The sequence below is a fragment of the Poecile atricapillus genome, chromosome 14 (genome assembly GCF_030490865.1).
Source record: "Poecile atricapillus isolate bPoeAtr1 chromosome 14, bPoeAtr1.hap1, whole genome shotgun sequence".
Classification (NCBI taxonomy): domain Eukaryota; kingdom Metazoa; phylum Chordata; class Aves; order Passeriformes; family Paridae; genus Poecile; species Poecile atricapillus.
In genome coordinates, this window is record NC_081262.1 from 9,863,925 (window position 1) to 9,887,456 (window position 23,532).

A 23,532-nucleotide genomic window follows, 5' to 3' on the forward strand; every position below is an offset into this window, starting at 1 on the left:
TCTCTCAGTTGCTCGTGCTGATGGACCTGACTCCTGTGTGGGAACAGCTCAGGGCTTTGTAACTGTTGGGCCTGGCCCTTAGTCTGGGAGTGTTTGGTACAAGTGTTGGGTCCTTGCTATTCTCTGGCTGTTCTGTGCTACGAAAACAATGTAACAAGCTGGTAGCTTGTGTTATAGTTTGAGTTCTCCTCTACATTAATTATTTTTTAATTTTGAAAAGGTCCTGTCATTGTAACTGATGTTGCACAGGTGAAATTAAAAAACTGGTGACCAAACTGCCAGCTCAGAGGGACGGGTCTGTGCTCTTACCCCCTGTCTGTGTCACACATGGCTGATGTGAATAATCTTGAGTACACAGGCTTCCATCAGTGCTCAGGAGAAACGTCTCTTTGGCCAGGCACAGAAACATTTCAGGGACAGAGGCTGAGCTCAGCTTTGACAGGGCAGCAAAGCACTTTTCAGGAGGGTGTTGGTACCTTGCGCTGCCTGGGCAAAAGGACCTGTGGGACTGAGCAGCCCGTGCAGTGAGGAACAGATTGTATTGAGTGTTCCATGCAGCCTCCTGTACACACACACTTGGAGACTGATAAAACTGACTCTTCCCCCTCTTCCCCTGAACTTTTCTGCTTGAGCAGGTTACAGGTGATTTGCTGTGTGAAGCCAATTCAGGTCTGCCTATCTTCTCTGCTTCCTGAGCCTGTCCTACTGCTCTGCGGTCGGCTCCCTCTATTCTTAAAAAACCCCACATCCTCAAAAGGCACTGAACTGAGGGTGTGAAAACTACAGCAGCACTAGAGGAGTTTATTCATGTTCACATGTGTGTGCTGTTATTCCTTAGTACTTGTAGGCAGTGAATGAAATTTTTAGCAATACTGTGCAATGCTGCAGCTTCTCGCAATCAGTGGTGAAACGCTAGCACAGGTTGCCCTGAGGTGGTGGATGCCTTATCCCTATAAACATTCAAGGTCAGGTTGGACAGGGCACTGAGCTACCTGATCTGGTTAAAGATGTCCCTGCTCACTGCAGGGGGTTGGACTATCAGACGATTTTTACACACTTCCAACCCCAACCAAACCATGATTCCATGTTCAGCAGCTCCCTGGAAAGAGCTGGCACCGCCTTGTGTTGAACGGCCAGGCTGTGGGAGGTGCCAGGGAAAAGGGTTGAAAGATGCTGTCAGCAGGGCTCCAGCAGGTTTATTTTCTCTATTCTGTTTAAATGAACTGCCACAAGAACAGAATTAAATCAAGCTGCATTAAAGCTTTGCGGCCATATCCTAGAGAAGCTGGAATTTTTGTCCAAATACAACCTTTCAGTTGTAATTAAGTGGTGAAAATAACGTTAATTCTTTAAGAAAACTCACCAGACTTTCAGGCAAAATGCGGCCAGAGACTCCCAGGGGCACGTTTATGGAGCACCAGCAGCTGAGGTGTGCTACCACCCCTTTGCAGAAGTGTACTGAGTACTGCCGTGCTGGTCCCTGTACTATCAGCAAAAGAACAGCCCCCCAGTCATAAACTGCTGAATTTTGACTTCGCAAATTCAGTGAGCTGTGGGTTTGCAATGGAAAATTAGAATTTCAGAACTTTTTTTAAGCTTTCAGAGGGGGTGCTTCGGCGATGCCACGCGTACCGCGCAGACTGTGCTGCTCCGTGGCATCCACGTGGCAGCGGGCGCGGCGCGGAGGGCTCGGGCACAGCTACTCCCTCTCGTCCGTCCCTCCGAGTGCCGCTGCTTGGAAACGGGCTGAAAAGGACCCACCGCATTTATTTTTCGGGTAGAAGGGGTGTGGGCAGAGCGCTTGCTGGGGATGGAAAGAGGTGGGAAAGAGGGGAAAAAAGCTGGTCTGAAGTAAAAGTGATGCCGGAGAAAAACAGACAGCAGGGCGGTAGCGTGGCCGAGCGGTCTAAGGCGCTGGATTAAGGCTCCAGTCTCTTCGGGGGCGTGGGTTCGAATCCCACCGCTGCCAGCAGAGTTTTTTTGCGCCGCGGGTCGGCACCATCGCCCCCTGGCGGCGGCGGCGGCCGGGAGAGCATTGTGGGTAGGAGGAGGTGCCGGGTCCCCACGTGCCGGCCCGGGGGCCACCAACATGGCGGCTGCCTGACCGCTGCCCCGCCGCCACCGACACGGGGAGCGGGGGAGCGCCGCCGCCCGCCCGGCCGCGCACAGGTACGCGGGGCCGCGCTGCTTTTCCGCCTCCCGGGGCCGCCCCGGCGCCGGGGGCGCTGCGGGTGTTGGCGGGGAAGGAGCGCGGCCTGGGCTGGGGTGGGCTCTGCTTTCCGGGGAGGACGGCGGAGCCGAGCCTGCGAGCACTCGGTACCGCGGGGGCAGCGGGGCCGCAGCGCCCTGACAGGACCCGGCACGGGCCGGCGCGCTTGGAGGGGCGGGCGGGGTCCGGCCGCAGCCGCGGCCCCTCGGCTCCCGCAGCAGCACCGGGGGACGCCGGCCGGTCCTCCCGGGGCTGCGAGCGGCGGCTCCGCCGGTCCTCCCGGGGCTGCGAGCGGCGGCTCCGCCGGTCCTCCTGGGTCTGCGAGCGGCGGCTCCGCCGGTCCTCCCGGGGCCCGCAGCCCCGCGCCTTCCGCCCGGGAAGGGCTCAGCGCACCCGCTCCGATGTGCAGCTGCTGCCACTGCCTTGGACCGGCTCTGCGGGGCTCCAGCCCAGCCCAGCCGTCCCGCCCGGGGGGATTCGCTTGGTCCCCGCGGTCAGGGCGGGTTGGGTGGCTCACTGTGGCCTTTCGGCGGGGCCCCTTTCCCCGCACTCCTGCGCTGCCAGGCTGCTGTGTCAGGGGAGGCGGGCACCCGGAGCACGGAGCCGCGTCCGGCGGGGAGCGCTGCCCGCAGGGAGCTCCGGACGGGCACCGCGACCCGGCCCGGGAGTGTCAGAGCGGCGGGAGTGACCCCCGCCCCCGGCCGGAGTGACCCCTGCCCCTGGCAGCACAGGCCTGACACGTCCTGCGCTGCACACATGTTGAGGTGGTAAAGAAGGGTTTATGCTTCATGCATAGTCTGTTAAACCCCAAAGGTTTGTTTCAGTGACATCGCCTCCAGAGAGAGGTCCTGGTGCAAAGGAGCCCTCTTGGGTTCACTGCCAGAAGATGACTGTGCAAAGCTGCTTGCAGACGAGGAGAAAATTAAGCAAGTAATGGGGTCACAATGATAATTACCATAAATGCATGGAAGGTGCTTCAGCTTCTTTTTGCAGCTTCCATTTTACTGTGTGCCATGAGCCACCCTGAGTGAGAGGATTGCTCAGAGTCCCTTCTAGAGGAGCCGGGGTGCCAGAGTTAGTTGTGGTCGTGATTCAGGAGATGGCACTTTTCCCATGGTGCTGTTTCAGCACTTATACTTTTAGGCACTGATCCAGCAGGAATTCTTGGCCTTTCCTTGGCAGTGCATGATTATATGAAGAATATTTCAGGTTTTGGTGTTAGCACTTTGGGGGTCCATTATTAGTGACAAATTTAGGTAAAAATGAAATACTGGAGCATTTCTTGCAGGCCTGACTAAAAATCTGTGTGTCAAATGATGTGCAGGTTTGTAATTTACCTTCTTACTGTTGCATTTAAGTCTTTGGTAGTAAAATAAAATTAAATCTCTAGCACTCAAATGCTCTTCTAAGCTCAGAGTGAGATGCAGGCATTTGCTTCATCACTGATTTTTACAGTTCTTTAACCACAACATTTTTCTTCATTGGTTCTACATTGGTGGTGTTATGGGCAGCTAATGAGCAGTTTCATGGATTGGCCCTTGCATTAGTCACTTTGCAGGAGAAATGAGAAGATTTATATCTCTTGCCCTCCTGCGAGCTAATAACTCACACTAATAACTCACATTATACTTTGACTTGCACCTTAAAGGAAGGTCTGTCCCTCTTAAAAGAAAATGGTTCTACCAAAAGAAGTTTGAACCTGCTGACCATGTTTGCCGTCTCTTAATGTTTGATTCCATTCTGTAACTCTTGTGGTATCATAAATATATGTATATGAGAAATGTGGAAATTAACACCACTCTATGTATGTATATGTATCAGACATAGGATTGTGTCTGCATGCCTTCATTCTGATTCAGAGGATTTCTTCCAGTTGCATGAGTACTATAACTTGTGCTGGGATACACTGCTTCCTATTTATAGATGTGTCAGTCTCACTTTCCAGTAAATGGATGTCCAGTCATGCTTTGTCTTTACAGGACTAGGAAAAAAATGTGGTTTCTGTAATAGAGCAGTTCCCCTGAGTAGTGACAGGTGGATTCACGAAGAGATTTTGTGTATAATTACATAAGCAGTGTTCAGTGAGAGACCAGAGACCAAGTTCTTCAGGCTAAGTTTTCTGTACCTCCTTAGCCCAGGAAATCTTAATTTCTTTTCTCAAAAATGTAATAATTTTCTCAGCAGAGAGAGAGCAAGCCTGGGAGATACTTGGCGTGCAGGCTGTCAGGAAGGGAAGGGTGGTTCCTGGTTCTCAGGGGTATGAGGAAGGAAGGTTTGGACCCAAGTGTCCCACTTTTAGGGTGTTACTACATGTCCTGACACATCTTGGGCATCCTCCCACCATCAGCTGTGTGCTGAGTGCAGACTGCAGTTGTTCCATGTCTGCAGAGCTGTCAGGTTGGGCCACCCAGGGACATGAGCGGGGAAAGCAAAAATGGAACTGACAAACCTCATTTCTTTAAAACATACTTGTGTGTATTTCTGGGAGGAGCTGGGTGCCTGACAGAAGACACTGATATCAGTCAGATATCACATACTCAGGGTTTTGCTCACAGCTCAGCCTGTGGTTAAGGTACTGGCTTTTTGCTATGAAGGTGTTCTACATTTCTACAAAATTATTTCAGATAGGAATCTGAAATACTAAGTCATAAATTTTCAAATACATATGTATGGTACAAAGACCATGGGATATGCTGGTGAATAAAGAAATGGAAGATGCCAGCTCAGTACTGGGAGGGCTACTGCTACTTTTTTGGTAGCAGAGAGTCTGTAAGTGACAAGTGCAGAATTATATTTCTAGGTGGAATGGCAGAAACACTGTAAGCCTGAATGGATGTTAATAACACTTGTATCCAGAATGTCTAGCCTCTCTGAAAGGTTTCTTAGGTAACTGTGTGTGCATTAATGTGATATTTGAGAAGCCTATATGTCAGCTGAAATATACTGAGCTGCCTAAATTGTGTGATAGCTTGAGTATTTGAAAAAAATGCCATTGTTCTAGATGTAACATGGATGCTGGGTTCCTTCTTTCCCAGCTGCTTGGTTCCAGCTGATCCTGCATGCTGCTTGTTTGTCTTTCTCTTCCTCCATAGGAGGTCCAGCAAAGAAGCAAGTTGTCCTCAAGGAGTAAGGACAATGAGGGAGGTTCCTGAACACATATCTTGTTTTTTTCCCTGATCAACTTTGTTACTAAGATTTTCCTTGGTCAGTTTGTGAGAGGTCTTATTTTTTTATGCCTATCTCTGCCAGTATTAGCTAGTTAACAGTGTCTTAACATTGTTGCAGTGGCATCCCAAATAATTTGTAAATCCTTTTGTTTGATTTCAGCAGGGAAAAACTATTGTTGCTTTAGCTGAGAGATCATTTTTTATTCAGCGGTCTGAACCAGGCACGACACTGACTCCAGCACGGGATTGAACATAATGAACTTTTGTTCCAGAGTATCCAGTCCTCAGTTAATATCAGTCTTATTTATATTGGAGTTGGTGTAGTTATGAGGAAGAATCTGCTGTTCTGCTGGTTTCAGAGGGCTCCAGGAAAGGCTGAGCAGTGTTCTGGAGCTCTCATTTAGCAGCACAGTCTGAAGAGTGGCAGGTCAGGAGACAAGGCTGCACCTTGTCAGGGAGATGAAATCAAAGTCAGGGTATTCCCAGACTGAAATATCCAAAGCAGTGACCCTGCAGGGCCAGTTTTGGCTGGAAAATAGCTGCTACCTGTGTGTTACTGTTACACAGTGTAAAAAAGATACATTTTATGCAAGTGCAAAAGGCTGTCTTTCCCTCCCTAGGACGCTGGTTCAGGGCTTTCTTAATAACTGCAGCAGCTTCCGCAGAAATTACAGCGGTTTACCTGTTTTGAGACATTTGCTGGTCTCAATAATTTTGTGGCCTTCAGTCCAAATTGTTGAGTATCAGGGAGCTGTTCATGCAAACACATACATTCCTTCAAAATGCAGACTAAACAGATTATCACTGAAAGGAACCAAGTTAACTTGAACAATGCTCTAGGCTGCATGTGGTATGTGACACAGATGAAATCATTCATATGACATTCCTGTTTTCTTTCAGGTTGTGCCAAGGAATAAGCCAAGAAAAAGCTTTGTTTTATCCTAGCATGGCAAATGAGGAAGATGATCCAATTATACAAGAGGTAAAAGTGCATTGTGGCAACAGTGATTGTACATGAGAATTTTTTATTATTTTTATTACTACAGTTCCCAGTGTTCCTACATTGCTGAAACAATGCATCAGCAGCATCAGAGGTTGTCAGTGGTGGTTGTGCTTTGTACAGCACCACAATGGCTGGTGCTGTACAAAGAGTTATGTTGTGTGGGCCAAGTATGTGGCTCATGGTATCTGTTTTGTCAGAATAGCCTTGTCTGTGTTGGCAGATGCAGCTCAGGTGTTTCACCCTTTGTAATCTGTCCATAGCAGAAGAGAAAGTGGGGAATTTGCTTCTACCATTGTGTGCTTCCAGTGAACTCCATTGCTTGTCTCTGGGAATGACTTTGAGGAGTTAATATCTGTTAAACATGAATCTACAGTGTTCATGGCTTCTGCTGAAGTAAGGAGTTGTGTTCTGAGTCTGGGTTACTTTAAAGGACTGCTGTGTTCAAGAGGTAGCCATAGTGTCTTTGTCACTTGATATCTGAGTTTACACACCAGAAGCACAAGGAAGGGCAAGTCCATAGAAGGTGAAAAGCCATGAGAAAAGGAGTGACAATTGTCAGGAGTGTATCTGAAATGGCAGCTTCCATATGTCTTATTCATGAAACATCTGTGCATTTTCAGTTTTGATGGCCAAATGCAAGTGTTGAACCAGCTTGAGGATGTGGGCGTCTCTTGTCTAACTTAGAAAGATTTTATGCCAAAATACCAGTAACCAACTTACCTTTCAGTCGTGCTGCCAAACTGAGAACTTCCTCCTCTTTCTATAATTGTGATAACAGATTTGCTTCAGATCCTTGGAGGAAAAATGTTCCTTTTTCACATTTGTTTGCCAAGTTTCCTTAGAGAGGAAAAACACAGATAGAGCCACTGTCTGCTGCCTCTTTGTAATGGGATTTTTAGGTTTGGTTTTTAAAAAGGCCAACGTGTCAAAATCAGCAGAGATGAAACTTTTGACAGGAGAGTCATGAATCTGTTTTATATTAGAGTTCATAATGAAAAGCTAATGTCAGTATTTGAGCTCTAAGGGTTATACTTTTATTACAGCTGGCATCTGATGAAAGTTTCTTGTTTTGCTTTTTAGATTGACGTATTCCTGGCCAGAAGTCTACTGGAGAAGCTCTATCTGTTTCAGGTATTTCAGTTAACTTTTATGCAGTGATAGTTGGTTTAAAATAAATGCAAAAAGGGTAACTCAATCCTTCAATCTGCCAAAGTCTTGGATATAGAGAGCCTGTTTGGGTCTCAGTTTGGAGGCAGGAGTGAAGCTGGTTGGTGATGGGGCCTGTGGGTATGCTGGAGACGTGGCAGCCTTACTAGGATGCTGCTGTGGCTGGGGGATTTCACTGGGATACCACACTGTCCTCTCAGCATCCCAGAGGGCTCAGAAGAGAGACCTGTGTGGCTAAACCTGGGTCTGCTCTCTTGGTCAGCAACACGTGGCCTGAACTTTCTAGGCTAACATTTACTTGTATAAACCCACAGATATTTTACTTCTTATAATTCTACAGAGAGTCAATGCTTAGAGATAAGGGTTTCTTTTTCTGCTGGACTAATGTGTGGGACAATTTTCCTGTGTTACAGGTTATTGTGGTGTGTGAGGGGCAAGAATGGGGTAGTGAAGTGACAAAAGCAGAGGGCTGGGAGGAAAACAACAGACTTTCTGGGTCATGCTCCCAAATCCCCTGATGACTCACAAATCAGTCAATTAATGTCTTTTCTTGATGTCTTTGAGATCTGGCAAGTGGATCTGCATGTGAGGGGACAGAGGAAATTGAGTTAATTTCTGTGAAATTCTTTGATCTTTAAAAGAAGAGGGGTGTATGAAATGACCTGTTTTTCAGTATCCCATTCGCCCAGCTTCCATGACCTACGATGATGTTACACATTTATCAGCGAAGATAAAACCAAAGCAGCAAAAGGTTGGTCATCATTGAGTCCAGTCTGTAAAAGTTTTTTACCTAACAAAAGCACACTGTGTTGTTGAGCTGTTCTAACCATGCAGCTACTTGCAGGACCAGATACCTGTGCTTGAAGGTATATGAAGATTATTTTATTGTGTCTTTAAGGTAGAGTTTAGAATAAAAGTAGTTTATAAATCATGGTGAGAAAGTGACTTAATAGTAAACAGAATCACTTAGGGAAACGTAGTTACTAATGGTAATTGAATCTGTGGATGCTTATGTGAGAAGAGTTTGAATTAAAAGGTTTTTACAGTATTCAGGGAAGTGTTGAAGAAGGATTGAGCCTTGGAACCATCCTCTGTCTTCAGTGCAAGCCTTGATTTCTCTCTTGCCTGTCAATGAATCAGGTGTCCTTTTGAAATCACTGGGGCAGTACAGGTAAAGTGTAGCCGAAGCCAGAGTCATTACACTTGCTTGCAAATGTATCCCAGAACTCTGGCTATTATTTTACAATGTCTTACTTAAAAATTGCAGCAGTAGATGTCTGTGTTAGTAAAATTTGCTTCTGGGAAATGGTTAAGGGAAGTGCTTTGGTGAACTTTGGAGTTAGAATGCATGTTGTGTTCATGAAGTCTTTTATTAAATTCAGCAAACACTTGCACTGTAAGCCATGTGCAAACCTTTGTAAATATGCTGTCTCATCCAGGGACTTGAAACTAATTCAGTTTATGAATAACATAAAGGGAAACTAAAAATAAGACGGTAGCTGGGACACACAAATTTATGTTGGTCTTTCAGGGCTTTGACACACCCTGAAGAAGACTATGTGCTGTATTGTCATAGTATATAAATAGAAATATTATGCAGGAGAATGCTTATTTTTGGACATTTGTCTGAAATTTAAAGTTGAAGTGGGGGGGAATAGTTCTTAAAACTAAAGATTTGGAGCTTGTCACAGTGCTCTGACAAGTGAAAGTCAGGAGTCACTGAAGTCAGTGCTAAGTGCTGCAGTCTTGAATTTGCAGAATTGAGGCCTTTGCCTCTGAAGAGGACAGAGGTACTTTGTATTCTTGGTAGCTGAACTAGAAGGAAATCCATCTTATGAGACACTCTGAATGGTTCCTAGGTGATGGGGAGGCTTGAAGGAGGTTGCTTGTGCACCTGATCTGTACTGATAAGTAAATTAGACTGATAGTGTCATGGAAGGAATCCAGCAAAGTGAATGTGTATTTCAGGGCTGCCTAAAGAACTCTGCTTTTTCTGATCCCATTCATGTACATGGGAGTTTATGTATTTCCAGCTTGTAGTTTAAATTACCTCACTGTACCAAACCCATCTATGTGCTGTTCAACTCTGTGTGTGATTTGCCCTGTGCATTTGGATGATGCTGCTTATGTACTTAAAGTGTCTTTAAACCTGTGGAAATGTTTAAAAGTGTGGGGTTATATTTTAATTTATATGTTTGGGGTTGTGCCATGGTAATTAACTGTCTTTGCCTGATATTCTTTAGGTTGAACTCGAAATGGCCATTGATACTTTGAATCCTAACTACTGTCGCAGCAAGGGAGAGCAGATCGCTCTCAACGTGGATGGCACATGTACAGATGAAACAAGCACCTATTCCTCGTAGGTGTCCTCTTTGCCTTCCTTTCCTTTTTGGGCTGAGCACAGGTATCTGTGTGTCTGCCAGTGGCTGTACAGTTACAGAGGCTGCTTTGGACACTCTTCTTTAGCAACTATTCTTGAGGGTAACCTACATTTTTTGGGGTGCATCATGAATTCAGATTTGCAGACAGAAGTGATGGATATTTGTCTGGTGCAGTTGTTGAGAGTCCATTTTGAGAACTGATACTTTCAGACTTTTGGTACCTGCATGCCATGTTTCCTGTGGAATACGATCTCACTGTCCTCCTCTGTCTGCAGGAAGCTGATGGACAAGCAAACTTTCTGCTCTTCCCAAGCTGCCAGTAATGTTTCCCGCTATGCAGCTGCTGTTTATAAAAAAGGTAAGTTTCTTTTTCTTAACCCTCACATCAGTGAAACATACTCATTTCAGTGTTAAGATAAGACTTCTTTTATATTTTTTTTTTCCGGCATAGGTTTTAATTGACTGATGGGCCTTTAAAGAAAGGAGAATTTTCCCTTATCAATGTCCCAAGAGTCCTTGAGTAGGTCTAGCAAAATTGTAAATATCATGTAAGAACACCCTGGGTTTGTAGATGCCTTCAGAATCTTAACAGTTCATGGTGGCCTGAAATAATACACACTTGTAGCATGAAATCATCATTATAATTTATATTGTTTTCTCAATCTCATTTTTTCTGTCTTGTTTTCCTGTTCAGCGTTTTGTACCTCTCTTGACTGCCCAGGCCATTACAGTTTTGGTCTGATGGTCATTTGAGATGACAATATGCAGATTGTTTTCAGTGATGACTATTTTACTAGGTGTCTTCTGGACTATGGTTCAGGCCAGTGCCAGAATGTGGCTCTCTACAAGATCTGATTTCAACACAAAAGGCAAAATAACAGAAACAGGTCTTGATTTTTCATATTCCCTTGAAATCCTGAGCACTGGATGAATTTTTCACTTCAGTCCCTTTCTACGTTTTGCTGTATTAAATATTTATGCTCAATTGAAGCTGTGGCTTTACAGAGACAGGGAGATAATGAAAAGTTGTGTCCTTGTGCAGTGGAAAAAATCAATTTTAACCAACATTAATTCTTTTTTTCAGGTGAACTTCACTTGACTCCACTACATGGAATTCTTCAGCTGAGGCCAAGCTTCACCTACTTGGACAAGGCTGATGCAAAACACAGAGAAAGAGAAGCTGCTAATGAAGGTAAATTCTCCACAGTTGTGTTTTCTTAGGGGAGGTGAGATACAAGCTCTCTCTATAATGTGGCTGATAAGAGTCATTCTCTTTTGAAAGTGTTTATTCTAATAACACAGTCATTATTAGGCCATTTCTCAGAGGGATGGGAGGTGTTAGGTAGTGACAAAGGTAGAGGTGGGGACTGTGTCACCACTGCCACTGGAAGGGTCATGGGAACAGGGTGTCCTATCACAGGAGCAGTGTGCTGCTGTCATATGTGGCATAGTTTGACAGGCTGGGGTTGAACCCGTGCATTTGGAGTTCTCAGTGTGCTTTCTTCCTGCATGGGCCCCCAGACTGGCTTTGGCTCTTTCACTGCACAGGTGTGTTTATTTTTGTGTCTTCTGGCAGGTGGTGATTCATCCCAGGATGAAGCTGAAGATGATGTTAAACAAATTACTGTAGGTCCACATTTTCCTTTTTATGCTGGTTCAGGCAACAGTTCACAAGAAAGCTTGACAATTGAGAGTGAAGTGAAAGGACAGCAAACCTCAGCTACTGACCTGGGCTTGGGTGGGGGAGGCCAAGTGGACTCACCTTGTTGCACAGGCATGAAGATGGCACTGAGAGCAAGGGGTGATTCAGTGTAGCTAGGGCCCCTAGCTTGTTGCTGGTACACCAAATCAATAATTCAGGTGGGTTTTTTCCAAGGGTTTTAGGGCTGTGTTGAATGATGCCCGAATCTTCTAGGTCCGATTCTCCCGCCCTGAGACCGAACAAGCTCGGCAGCGACGTGTTCAGTCCTATGAGTTCTTGCAGAAGAGACAAGCAGAAGAGCACTGGGTTCATCTGCATTATTATGGCTTGAAGGTAGGTGTGTGCTGGCTCCTGAGGAGGCTGCCTGGGCCTGAAGGTTAAGCCAAGTCCAAAATTGTTTTTAAATCTGGACCCATGGGAATCAGGGAATCATCAAAAGATAATGAAGAAGAGGAGGTCTGTAGGCTGGAACAGACCCTGCAGTGCTCTGTATCTCCTCTGCTGGATAATGCTTTGGGGTCTCCACACTTCAAAACTGAGAGCTGGAGAAAAATATAGGGGGGCAGGCGGGTGGTTCTGAATGTAACAGCTTTGGTCTTGGACTATAAACTGGACTTTGTGAAAGATTTGGGAAACCCATTCAGTCAGGTGTGAGAAATCCTATTTGGCTGACTGGTGCACGTCTGTCTGGAGGTTTCAAAGGCACAGCAAGGGAAATGTTCCCAGATCACATCGGCATCATACAAGGAAGTGAAAGCAGAACATCAGTGAGGTGAAACACTTGAGTGGTGTAATGATGACAAGGTGGTCATAGTTTGGAATGAGAAATCCAGCTCTGGGATTTTGTATGTTTTCAGTATGTGATAATGACTCTTGTTTTTTCCCTATCTCCAGGATAGCCGTTCTGAACACGAGCGCCAGTATTTATTTAGTCAAGGTCATGGCCTTGCTGAAAACACTGAATTAATTAAATCTCCCAGGTAATGTTATATTGGTTTCCTACAAAAATTGCATTAATTTAGTTTGGATTGTTTTCAGAGTAATAAGCAGGTATATTCTTTAAAAATCTGCTCTTTGAAAATCTTATTCATGGTAAAAGTTGAATTGTTTAAAAAATACAGAAACAAACTAGCTTTCATCTTATTGAGGTTGTTTTCTTTGTTTCCCTATACCCTTGAGATTAAAACCTCTTGTTTTTACTCAGGATTGTAGCTTCTTGTATGTTATCACAACCCTACATTATTTGGACTGTGAATACTGCCGAGAAAAATCAAAACAAAAGCTTCTTCTGGTTAATATAAATTAATACTCTGAAGCCAATAACTTCCATTGTTAGAAAATCTTATAAAACTTCCCTTTGTGATTTGTGGGGACTGAAACTAGTTGAAAGATGTGTCTGTTTCTTCGTGACTGCAACTCTACAGAAGCCTCCCATAATGCAGTCAGTGCTTCCCTGTTGTCTGGGACAGCCATGGCCCAAGTGATAGTGAAGTGGAAGAGTCTGGCTTTGGTTAATGGTGTGGGTATGTTTTTCTTAACACTTAACATCAGTAAATCAGTGGTAAGTGTTCTGAAGAGTCTTTTGGATCTAATTCTTTCTCACAGACACTGGTAATTGCATAGGTGGGACAGAAATTTTGCTTTTTGCTGGCCTGATTCTCTGTTTGTGGGGTTTTGCTGATGGCTGATAGAGCACCTGTGTTTTATGTATTTCCTTGTACAGATCCGAGCTGGGATTGACTGCATACTCTGTCTTTGGGCAGATGAATGTCAGTAGCTTTTACTAGTTCTGAGGAGATGGGAGTGGAAGGGAGAGCTCTTTTCAGGCTGATGTTTGTTTTGTAGATTAACACAAGCAGGTTTACTCTGAGAAATTACTGTACTTAAATCTTCCAAGTCCCAAGACAAGCATTTTAAAGAATGTGTTTTGTTTTCTTCTAGTGAATATTTAATGATGCTGATGCCTCCAAGCGTAGAGGAAGAGAAGTAAGTGTTTGTACATAATGCAAAGTCCACATTAGCTGGATTCTCTTTTTCATGGGCTGAAAATCTGTTTGTTTATCTGCAGTAACAAACCAATGGCTCCAAGCAATGTGCTTTCTATGGCCCAGCTGAGAACTTTACCCCTTGCTGATCAGATCAAGATCCTGATGAAGAACGGTTTGTAGCTTTTGTAATACATTTGCACTTCACTTTGTGACTTCTGGTTGCCTCAGATAAGATGCCTTCCCCAGTATCACTAGTTCTGTCACCCTATCAGACAGAATGTTTGGCTCTCTGATTCCCTGAAGAATCTAAATCCCAAGCCTTTCCCTAAAAAGAGCAGTGACAGCTGATCTGACTGCTGATACACTTGCCATCAGTTTACTCTTAGAAAAATTTCTAATTTGATTATAGCTTTCTGGATACACTTATTTCAGCATGTATCTCCTGAAATGTGGAGTTTGAGCACATACAGCCTGTACTTTGGCATTTTCTGGGAAGTTTGTAACAATACACACTTCATGAGTGTCACGTAGGAATTTTATTTTGTCTCTTCAAGATTACTCTTTGATAAGAGCAAATCCTGAGGATTTTGGCTCAGGACTGTCCTGCCTTGTCAGGTCTCTCTGCTTACAGACATTGCCAAAGGTATAGGTCGTTTTCTTTTTAATTATTATTTTATTAATACCTTAATTAGTGACCATTCAGCCAATCGATTCTGCTGCAACACTGGCAGACACTTTCAGAACAGATGATGCCTACAGCACAGGAGTGTAAAACCGACTAAAACTAAGGCTTGCTTTCTTTCTTTCCCCGAGATAACCCTTTGCCCGCGCACAGCCTGAATCCCCGTTCCTGGGTGTGCGAGTGGCCTCTGTGACGCTGTGTTTGCCTTGCAGTGAAGGTGATGCCGTTCGCCAACCTGCTCAGTCTGCTGGGCTCGGGCACCGACCCCACGGCCGTGCTGCGCTGCGTGCAGCAGGTGGCGCTGCTGGTCCAGGGAAACTGGGTGGTGAAGAGGTACGGCCCGCCTTTGTCCCCGGCACCGGCACCGCCCCGGTACCGGCACCGCTCCGGGACAGCCCGGTACCGCTCCGGGACAGCCCGGTACCGCTCCGGGACAGCCCGGCACCGCCCCGGTACCGGCACCGCTCCGGGACAGCCCGGTACCGCTCCGGGACAGCCCCGGTACCGCTCCGGGACAGCCCGGTACCGCTCCGGGACAGCCCGGCACCGCTCCGGGACAGCCCGGCACCGCTCCGGGACAGCCCGGCACCGCTCCGGGACAGCCCGGTACCGCTCCGGGACAGCCCCGGTACCGCTCCGGGACAGCCCCGGTACCGCTCTGGGACAGCCCCGGTACCGCTCCGGGACAGCCCGGTACCGCTCTGGGACAGCCCCGGCACCAGCACTGCTCCGGGACAGCCCGGTACCGCTCCAGGACAGCCCCGGCACCGTGGGCTCCGTGTGCCCGCCCTCCCGGCCCAAAACACCCCAGCTCCCAGCTCTGCAAACCTTTGGCTTCGGGTTGTCTGCGTCTCGGTGCAATCAGCTATTCCATCTCCAAGGGCTGCTGTGAAAGGATAATGCCTTAGTACCGGTCCCAAGTGGGATTATGGCTGAGCAGTGATGTAATCTGTGTTTGCATCTGAGTTATGACAGGTTTTTGATGTCTGCGCTCACGTTCTTTTGTGAGAGAGCTGTTCTGAATCCTTGCAGAGATTAGCATCAAGTAGAAACACAGAAAATTAAACCAATGTCAGCTATAGTATTTCTTAGCAAAATTTGGTCCTGTAAGGATCTCTGTGCAGTCTTGTTGCTGTTCATCAGTGGATGTTGCAGTCAGCTGAAAACTACCCTTTAGAAGGCATTACTCCATAAATCAAGCGTGGGGGTGCTGAGTGAACCACATTAATTGGAGTTTGTATCATCTTCCTGTGTATTAGGTTAGAGCATCCTATTGGGAATTGAAGTCTAAAATGCAGTATGATTTTTTTTTTCATCTGGGTGGAGCCCTGCATGCAGAGATTTACAGTCTGTGGAATAGCTGTGTTAAGATGAATGGTATCAGCTGCCAGTCCAAGTGTGCCAGCAGGATGTTTCAGCTATTGTGGTACAGGCCTGTGTTAGCAATGTGACCAGCTTTTACAGCAACCCTGCTGTCCCTCCAGCTGTTACAGGAGGAAGCTGGGAGCAAGTTAAAAGACAGTATATTAGCATTCAGATTGTTCTTAGGTTATAACTGATTCTTTGCTACCAATCTGGGAAGGATGTGTGGATCTGTAGTGGATGGGGTGCTTGGGCACAGAGCAACACACATCAGAGCTTTGAACAGAGTGGGGACCCATTTCTTTGGCCTTGGTAGGATCAAGATCATGAACCTGAGTTTCTGTGGGGCTTTGGAGAGCCTGGTAACACATGTCATCAGCTGGCCCTGCAAGCAAACAAGGTCACAGAGTAATGTTGGTCTTGAGGCTGTTGGTTCGAGTATGAAATTTTGTAATATTCTTCTGTTAAACTCTTGATTGCTGGGAAGGCAATAAAAAACTCTCTTGCCTGTACATCAGCATTTTGCCTAAATGCTGCCTTCAAGGCTGCATATCAGGTTAGCCTAAGCACTTCTTAGGATCATTGTGGTCTTGTTTACACTGATCCAAGGGAGGGTAGGCTTTGCAAGAACAAAGCAGAGCTTGTAGCTGTGTTGCACACACCTGCTTGCCACAAGGCTGTGCTTTGCTGGTCTGAGCCTTTCTGTCCTAGTGTAATTGCAGTGGTGTAATTACACCAATTTTAATGCCTTTAATGAAAAGCACGCTTTGGATAAAGGTATAATTTAACTGCAGAACAGGGAGGGCATGTTTGTTATGTTAATCTTCACTAATGCCATTTTTCTGCAGTACCTAGTAACTAATTTCTCTTCCTTTTTAATTAACAGTGATGTTCTCTACCCGAAAGATACTTCCAGTCCCCATAGTGGAGTTCCTGCAGAAGTGCTCTGTAGAGGGAGAGATTTTGTTGTAAGTATAAAAGTGTCTGTTGCTTTTAAAGGAAAGCACAGGTGAAGCTTGCCCAGGACACCACAGCATTGCAAAACTCTTCTGCTCTACTGCAGTGAGGTGCTTCCTCCAAGGAAGTTGTTTGTGCTTTAATCCTGAAGGTGTTGTTTCAAGTCTGCCGTGGGAGTGTTGGTGTAGGCTCACATTGTGTCTGGCAGGTTCAGATCATCTGTCATTAGCAGCATTCTTCCCTTTCTAACACATGCTGTAGAGCACTATCACATTGCCCCCACAATGTGGGGCTTGCAGAGCAGCCAGGTCTGGATAATGAAGTGCTTGTTTCTCCAGCTCTATTTTCATGGGCTCAGGACTGAGGGCTCAGGAGGGCAGTGTGGGTAAGACTTGTGCTCCCTGAGCATGCAGTGTTGATCTTTAAAAAGGACTTTATTCCCTAGGGCTGCTAATCAGTGAGAGGACTTTGTTCCCAGCCACCTTTTGTGAGCAGAGGCTGCACATGGACGTTGAAATGAATACAGGTCTTGTAAACACACACATAAGCACAGCAAAAAGGAACAACCTCTGCATTGTGTTTATTTTCACTAGCCATAGAAAGAATTAAGTTCCTAAGTGGTTTCTAAGTTCATAATCAGTTTATGGCTCCTGCCCCACCAGAGCAAATCTGATGAGTGCACGGCTCTCATTTGTTTCAGTTAGACCTGACTGTTCTTGCAGAGTTTGTTCATGAAGTTTAGGTCTAAACAGTAGAATACTGTGCAAGGGACTTTAAGAGTATTACAGTAATACTGTAAGATCAAACTGATGGTAATTGAAACTGACTTTTCCTTGTCTCTTGATGTCTGCCCAAGACACTGCCATATGGAGACCTGGATTCAGGTGTGACCCAGTGACATAAGTGTTTAGGACACAGCAGATTAGGTGACACGTCATGTATAAGGTTCAGGGACTGGAATTATTATGCTCAATAAAGTAAGGGATACAATTTTAATATTTAAGATGAAAAGATACATTATTTTCATTTGAATTATGTCAAATATACCTTCCATGAGAAATGCATCTGTGTTGATCTTAAAGGCAAATAATTTGCTGATTAATACCACAAGAAGGAAGAAGTTAAAATGTTAGAAAGAATCCATATTTCTGGCTTTCAGACAAAGAGAAATATCTGGTTCTAAGACTCAGAAATAGTATGTAATGCTATATTGCATCTGTGGAGAAAATGTGTTCTAGCTTAAAATGTGGGCTTTATTTCCCTGGATATATTTGTGTAAAGTAATTAATAAGTTCAAAAAACATTTATGGACTTCTTGGGCTTTAAAATAGAAATGCCCTGTGCCCTAAAGTGAGTGGATTGGGTTTGTGTTTTTGTGGGCAGAGTGAAGCTGAACGGAAGAGAAGGAGGCATTGACAACGTCATAGGGCAGGAAGAAATTGTCAGTAATGAGATTTTGGATTCTTAACAACATTATTAATACACACAGACTAAAGGAGGCTGTAGCTTATTTAGATGGAGACAGGAAGAAATGAAAGGTCGTGTTCAAGCAGGGTTCTGCCCAAGTCCTGTCAGCCTGCCCTCAGCAGCTGCCTCTCAGGATTTGGACCTCAGGAGCTGCTGTGCAGAGCACCTGGCTGTCCCCTACCTGGGGACAAGTGTGTGATGACAGCACATCTTGGCATCACTGTAAGTGACTGTGATGGGGGTGGAAGAAGGGAACAGGCACTTTGTAGGGGCTCTGTGCTGCTGAAGGGTAGCAGTCACCAGCCTCCAGAGACCCCTGTGTAGGAGTGCATGGAGAGTGTCTCTAGGCTGTTGATGAGGTATGTGAGAAGCTGAGCCTCAGGTGTGATTTCTGGGATCTCAGCATCACTGCAGTGATTTTGATTTTTTTTTTTTGTTTTTGTTTTTTGTTTTTGTTTTTTGGGTTTTTTTGAGACTTAATGCAGTTTGAGTTCAAGAGATTCCTCATCACTTTTGTAGTCATAGGTTTGCCAAGGCACATCATGGAATCTCAAAGCTTTTGGTCCTGTGTTCATGGCTGTTTGAGGACAGAAGGAGCCAGAAAATGCTTTTCCTCCAGCTGTCTGGGAATCACTTACTTCTACATTCTTGAAAGGAACAGGGGTTCTATTTTTGTGGTAACATCATTGAACAGGGTCATTGCTACAGCTTCAGTAAAACCACAGCTACATGCAGTTATTAGGTTTTCCTCTTTTGTTCCCTTCCTAGATGTGGAAGTTCACACAGGACCGCTGGGTTGTGAGAAAGGAAGTAGCAGCAGTTACAAAAGTGAGTGGATTCCTTTTCTTCCTAAATCCAAAGGTGGTGATAAGTTGGCCAAATGTTGCTGGGCATTGCGTGGGTGTAGGTAATGGATGCTGCTGCAAGCCTTTCCTCTCATAGTGCCTGCTTTGCTCTCCATTTGGAAGGTATAGATAATACTCTGTCTAAAGAAAAACATTCTGAGCAGCTCTCACAAGTTTCCACAACTCCAAGACTGGCCTTGTAGCTGAGCCACTGGAATGCATCGTGTCCTCTCTTGTGTTTCAGTAGAAAGCTGGGCACAGTTTCAATTGAGCTGACTTAAGATGCTTACACAGCCCACAGTAGCTGCTCTGCTTTGGGTGTCTTAAGAGCAACTCTTCTGTTGGCATTTGCCAGTTACAATATTGAGTAAAAGCTTCAAAGCAACTCAAGCAACTGAATATTCTGTTAAAAGTGGCAAATGAATGAGAAACATTAAGTCAAAATGACAAAACCCAAATTCTTTAAAATGCACTAAAATGATAAAATATGAGTCAGTTTATGCACAGAACATCTATTTTTGGAATGTAAGAACCAGTGCTGCATAAAAGCTGGGCATGTGTAGGTGCAGCATGTCTGGCCTGCAGCTCTGAAATGAGATTAACATTGTAGAATATGCTTCTCTTCCCCATAGAGCCTTTTCATCTCAGTTTGGAAACTCCCTTTTCTTTGCAAAATATGCCGTGAGCTATTTGACTCTGGGGTGATTAATCACCACTGCTCTCTGAAGTCCTGGGCTTTTAGCAGTGTGTGAAAGTGTTAGTGCTGCAGAGCAGGATGAGTATCTCTGACTTAGCTGGGTGTGTGCCCACAGAGGTGCTCCATATACACCAAATCAGCCCAGCTCTCCTGTCTCATGCATAATGTTCATTGCTGTATCTGTCCTATATAAACTGACTTCCATGTTGTTTATTCTTTTTCTTTTAGCTTTGCCCAGAAGATGTGAAAGACTTCCTAGAGCACATGTCTGTGGCAAGAATAAACAAAGGTTGGGAGTTCATGCTCCCTTACGATGAAGATTTTGTTAAGAAGCATCCAGATATCGTTCAGAGGCAACAGATGCTGTGGATGGGCATTCAGGCCAAGTAAATAGTTGACTGTATTTTGGGGAATAAGCTAAAAGCAAAGAACTGTTTAGTACAAAGGTTCTGTAGACGCTGATAGATGATCTGATCTGTATTGCCTCCAAGTTTCTCCCTCACAGTGCCCAGGCAGTGATGTGGTGGGGGGGTTACTGCATCACTCAAGTCATTCCTGGTTCTTGGCTCCCTGGAGAGATGGAATGTTCTAGCTAATGGCTAAAGCTGGCATGGCTGCATGCAGATATAACAACTGAAACTGTCCTGGAATACTCTGTCTTTATCTTTCAGATTAGAAAAGGTCTATAATCTCTTAAAGGAGCACTTGACACCAAAGAAACAAGAGGCACAATCAGGTAAATGGAATTCTGCTTGGGTCATGTTGAAGCACTTGCAGGTATTCATCCACCCATCCATATTCCTGAGTGATGTTTTGGAGTTTCTCTCTGGTTTTGAATGGAGACTGGTCTTGTTTAATGTCTTTTCTCTCTTACTGTTTCCTTTGGAATATTTAAAACAGATCTAAAATGTACTGTACTAATGTCACTGAAGTTGAGGTGACACCACCTACTGTGGCATCCTTGTAGCAGAGCCAGGAGGAGTTTGTGGCCCTGGGGACTCACTGTTTGATGCTGTAAAATCAGCTGGTTCTCTTATCCACTTGCTCATTTAAGGCAGCTTGTGGGGTGTAACCAGCTCCTGAAGGGAGGACAGACAGCCAGTGCACAAATAATTCTCACCTCTCAATTTAATGTTACTGCAACTTAATGTGAATGAAGTGATTTTTTATTTCCCTGATTTGCACTGGGCTCTCTGGTGTGGTTGAGGGCCAAGCAATTACTGGAGAATGTAATGGCAGAGGCTGTAAGGAGGTGTGAAGCTGTTTTTGACATCCTTCTCCACTATGGGTGCCAGTGAGATTATTAAAGTAGCTGCTCCAAAATCCTAAAAGATTGTGAAAACCTGAGATTCCAGAGTTTTTTAACTGGACATTTGGCTCCAGTGCAGTTGAGGAGTGTAAGCAGAACTGACAAAGGAGCATATGAATCCATTTCAAGACCCTGTGTCTGATGTGCTCGGAAGGATTAGGTGTTGGGTTATTTGGAGAGGATTAGTGAGCCTAACAGCAGAGAAGGTAACAGCTGGGCATGCCTTTGCCTCAGACACTGCAATCCTTGCTTTGGCAAGGGCTGGATTCCTCTGCTGCCAACACACCCCTTCCTTTCACCTTTGGATGTATGGGTGTGGAGAGGGCAAGAAGTGCAGGATTCCATGGGAAAGAAGTCCTTCCTGTCCCTTTCTCCCCATTACTGGGTAATAACTGAGCAGAGGGTCTCAGCCTCTCATGCTGCAAGGGGTTCAGGTTCACTGTTAACCCTTCCACACTCCCCTGTACCTGGTGACATCCTGGTGCTGCCTCTGGCAGGGGCTGCATCAGGCCCCACCACCCACTAGGGAACCTAAAAGACAAAAAGAAGAGTTGTTGGACAAAGAACTTTTTGGGTCACAAGCAGAGATGTGTAAGCAGTCTGTATCCTGGTTTCCTGAACTGTGGAAAAGGCCCTGGTGATTGAACAACACTTTGCTTCAGATTCCTTGACTGGAACACCTTTCCCCAAGCATTTGGCTTTAGAAAAGCAAACACACACTGCCCTCAAAAAACCAGCAAACCCCCCCCAAAACGAATGTAAAATTTAATCAACAGACTGGGTTTATGCCTTAGATTTCATAAGCAGAAGATGTTTCCTGGTTTTATTTCACTATGAGCCCTGCTGAGATTTATGGTATCTTTTGTTTCTTACCAGCTCATCCGTTGCTGGTTTCTGGGGAGCAAAGGGTCAACATGGCTAAAGCAAAAGTCAAGCAGAACTATGGGCAGCTGGAGAAGGAGTTCCAGAAGCAGAAGGCAGAGATGAAATCAAACGACGCCTCTGCCAAGACGGATGTTCCAAATATCCGCATTAAAGAGGAGCCTGTGAGTGTGGAGGAGCCCATGGATACCTCAGCCCACGAGGGCCTGAACAACGGCCTGGTCAATGGCCTGCACCCAGCCCAGGGCTCCACAGAGCCTGTGAATGGCCACCTGCCCGGGGGCTGCATCGACAGGGTCGCCCAGGAACTGAAGGCCTTTGTGTCGTCAACATTTAAGAAACAATTTGTACTCACCCTGAGTGAGCTTAAACGGTTATTTAACCTTCACTTAGCCAGTCTGCCTCCAGGACATACCTTGTTCAGTGGCATTTCAGACAAAATGTTACAGGACATGGTGTTGGACACTGGCTGCAAACAGATTTTGGTGCCTGTAAGTACGGTTTTCCCTTGGTGTGCTTTGGGGGAGGGCTGTGGTGGTGGGGAGTTAAACATCTGACCTGTGAAATATTTGTGCTCTGTGCTGGTGGACCAGAGGGATAGATGTGCTCAGAGAAACTGTCCAATATTGGACATGTTGAAGCTGCTGGAATTATGTCTGGGGTCCTGCTTCTGGTAGGCTCTGCACTCTGCCCTCTCTGCCTTGTTGTCCTTGGGGCTCAGTTTCCACATCCAAGGTGTTGGGCCACAGTAATTTGCTGTCCCAACTTGCTCCTGTTAACATGATCTAAAGCAGTCCCAGATTCCCAGCAGCTTTCCTGGAATTGCACAAGCTTCTTCCCTCAGGGACAGAGACCCAGCTGGGAGAGGAAAGGTGACATTGACTGCCTGGGAGCAGCAGGGCACACCCAGCAGAGCCTCTGGGAAGTGACAAAGCCCACCTGCAGCAGGTTCCCTTGGCCACTCTGTTTCCTCCTAGACTGTGCAGAGGTGCCTGTTTCTTTGTCTGTATGGAAATGATGTGTGTGATTGCGTGAGACAGAGCAGGGCTGTGAGACAGTGGATTGCTTAGGAGAGCAAAGGGAATTTGGCATCATGGGAAAGAGCCTAAAAGGAAATTAATTTTACAAGACATCTGGCACTGCTGATTGGGTTACAACCAGAAGGAGCTTGGGAGCAGATGCCTTTGGGGAGAGAGGAGAAGGAACATCTGAACTGCTCAAAAGAGCAGGAAGCTGGAGGGCTGGGAGAGCCTGGAGCTTGGGAGCTGCTGGGGGGCAGCAGGAACGTGTTCAGTCGTGTGCAAAGTACACGTTGTGGCACCTGGGAACTGAGTAACAGCCTGGAAATGTCACTAGGGAGAGCAGCAATTGTGGTGCTTTCTCTCCTGGCAGTTTCCAACTCCTGGGGTGGTGCTTGCCTGGAGCTGTCTCAGTGCTGGCCAGGCTCTCCCCTGCACCTGGTGTAATGTGTGCCTCTGCCATGCTGATGGTAAACAGCTGAAGTTGTTCCTGCTCTGTTATTTGGGACTGGGGCTTGTGTACTTTGGAAATTTGGGGATTTCAGGAATGTACACAAGAAATGAAAGTGAGATAGTTTCTCTTTTCAAAAAGTAAAATAAATTCCTGCTGAACTTCCTTCTGTGTGGAAAACCCTGTCACAGGAGACCTGCAGAGGTGCAGAAGTGCTCCCTGGAATGTCTCTTGAGGAGGCTGT

The 23,532-nt window shown here is 45.8% G+C and overlaps 1 protein-coding gene and 1 non-coding gene across 2 annotated transcripts in view; both read left to right on the plus strand.

The window, feature by feature from the left end:
* Positions 1-1,887: 1,887 nt before the first annotated feature.
* On the plus strand, positions 1,888-1,969 carry TRNAL-AAG (transfer RNA leucine (anticodon AAG)). The gene has a single exon. It is a non-coding gene; the product is annotated as a tRNA-Leu (tRNA).
* Positions 1,970-2,044: 75 nt separating this feature from the next.
* Positions 2,045-23,532, plus strand: part of POLR3E (RNA polymerase III subunit E) — a 28,386-nt gene continuing 6,898 nt past the window's right edge. The window contains exons 1-18 of the mRNA XM_058850088.1: positions 2,045-2,169; positions 6,277-6,358; positions 7,460-7,510; positions 8,220-8,297; positions 9,790-9,905; positions 10,203-10,285; positions 11,012-11,119; positions 11,504-11,553; positions 11,843-11,962; positions 12,524-12,609; positions 13,571-13,615; positions 13,698-13,789; positions 14,512-14,632; positions 16,548-16,629; positions 18,854-18,913; positions 19,856-20,013; positions 20,299-20,363; positions 21,813-22,309. Coding sequence (XP_058706071.1) covers positions 6,323-6,358; positions 7,460-7,510; positions 8,220-8,297; positions 9,790-9,905; positions 10,203-10,285; positions 11,012-11,119; positions 11,504-11,553; positions 11,843-11,962; positions 12,524-12,609; positions 13,571-13,615; positions 13,698-13,789; positions 14,512-14,632; positions 16,548-16,629; positions 18,854-18,913; positions 19,856-20,013; positions 20,299-20,363; positions 21,813-22,309 — 1,848 coding nt within the window. The 5' untranslated portion in view covers positions 2,045-2,169; positions 6,277-6,322. The remainder of the gene's footprint in view (positions 2,170-6,276; positions 6,359-7,459; positions 7,511-8,219; positions 8,298-9,789; positions 9,906-10,202; positions 10,286-11,011; positions 11,120-11,503; positions 11,554-11,842; positions 11,963-12,523; positions 12,610-13,570; positions 13,616-13,697; positions 13,790-14,511; positions 14,633-16,547; positions 16,630-18,853; positions 18,914-19,855; positions 20,014-20,298; positions 20,364-21,812; positions 22,310-23,532) is intronic.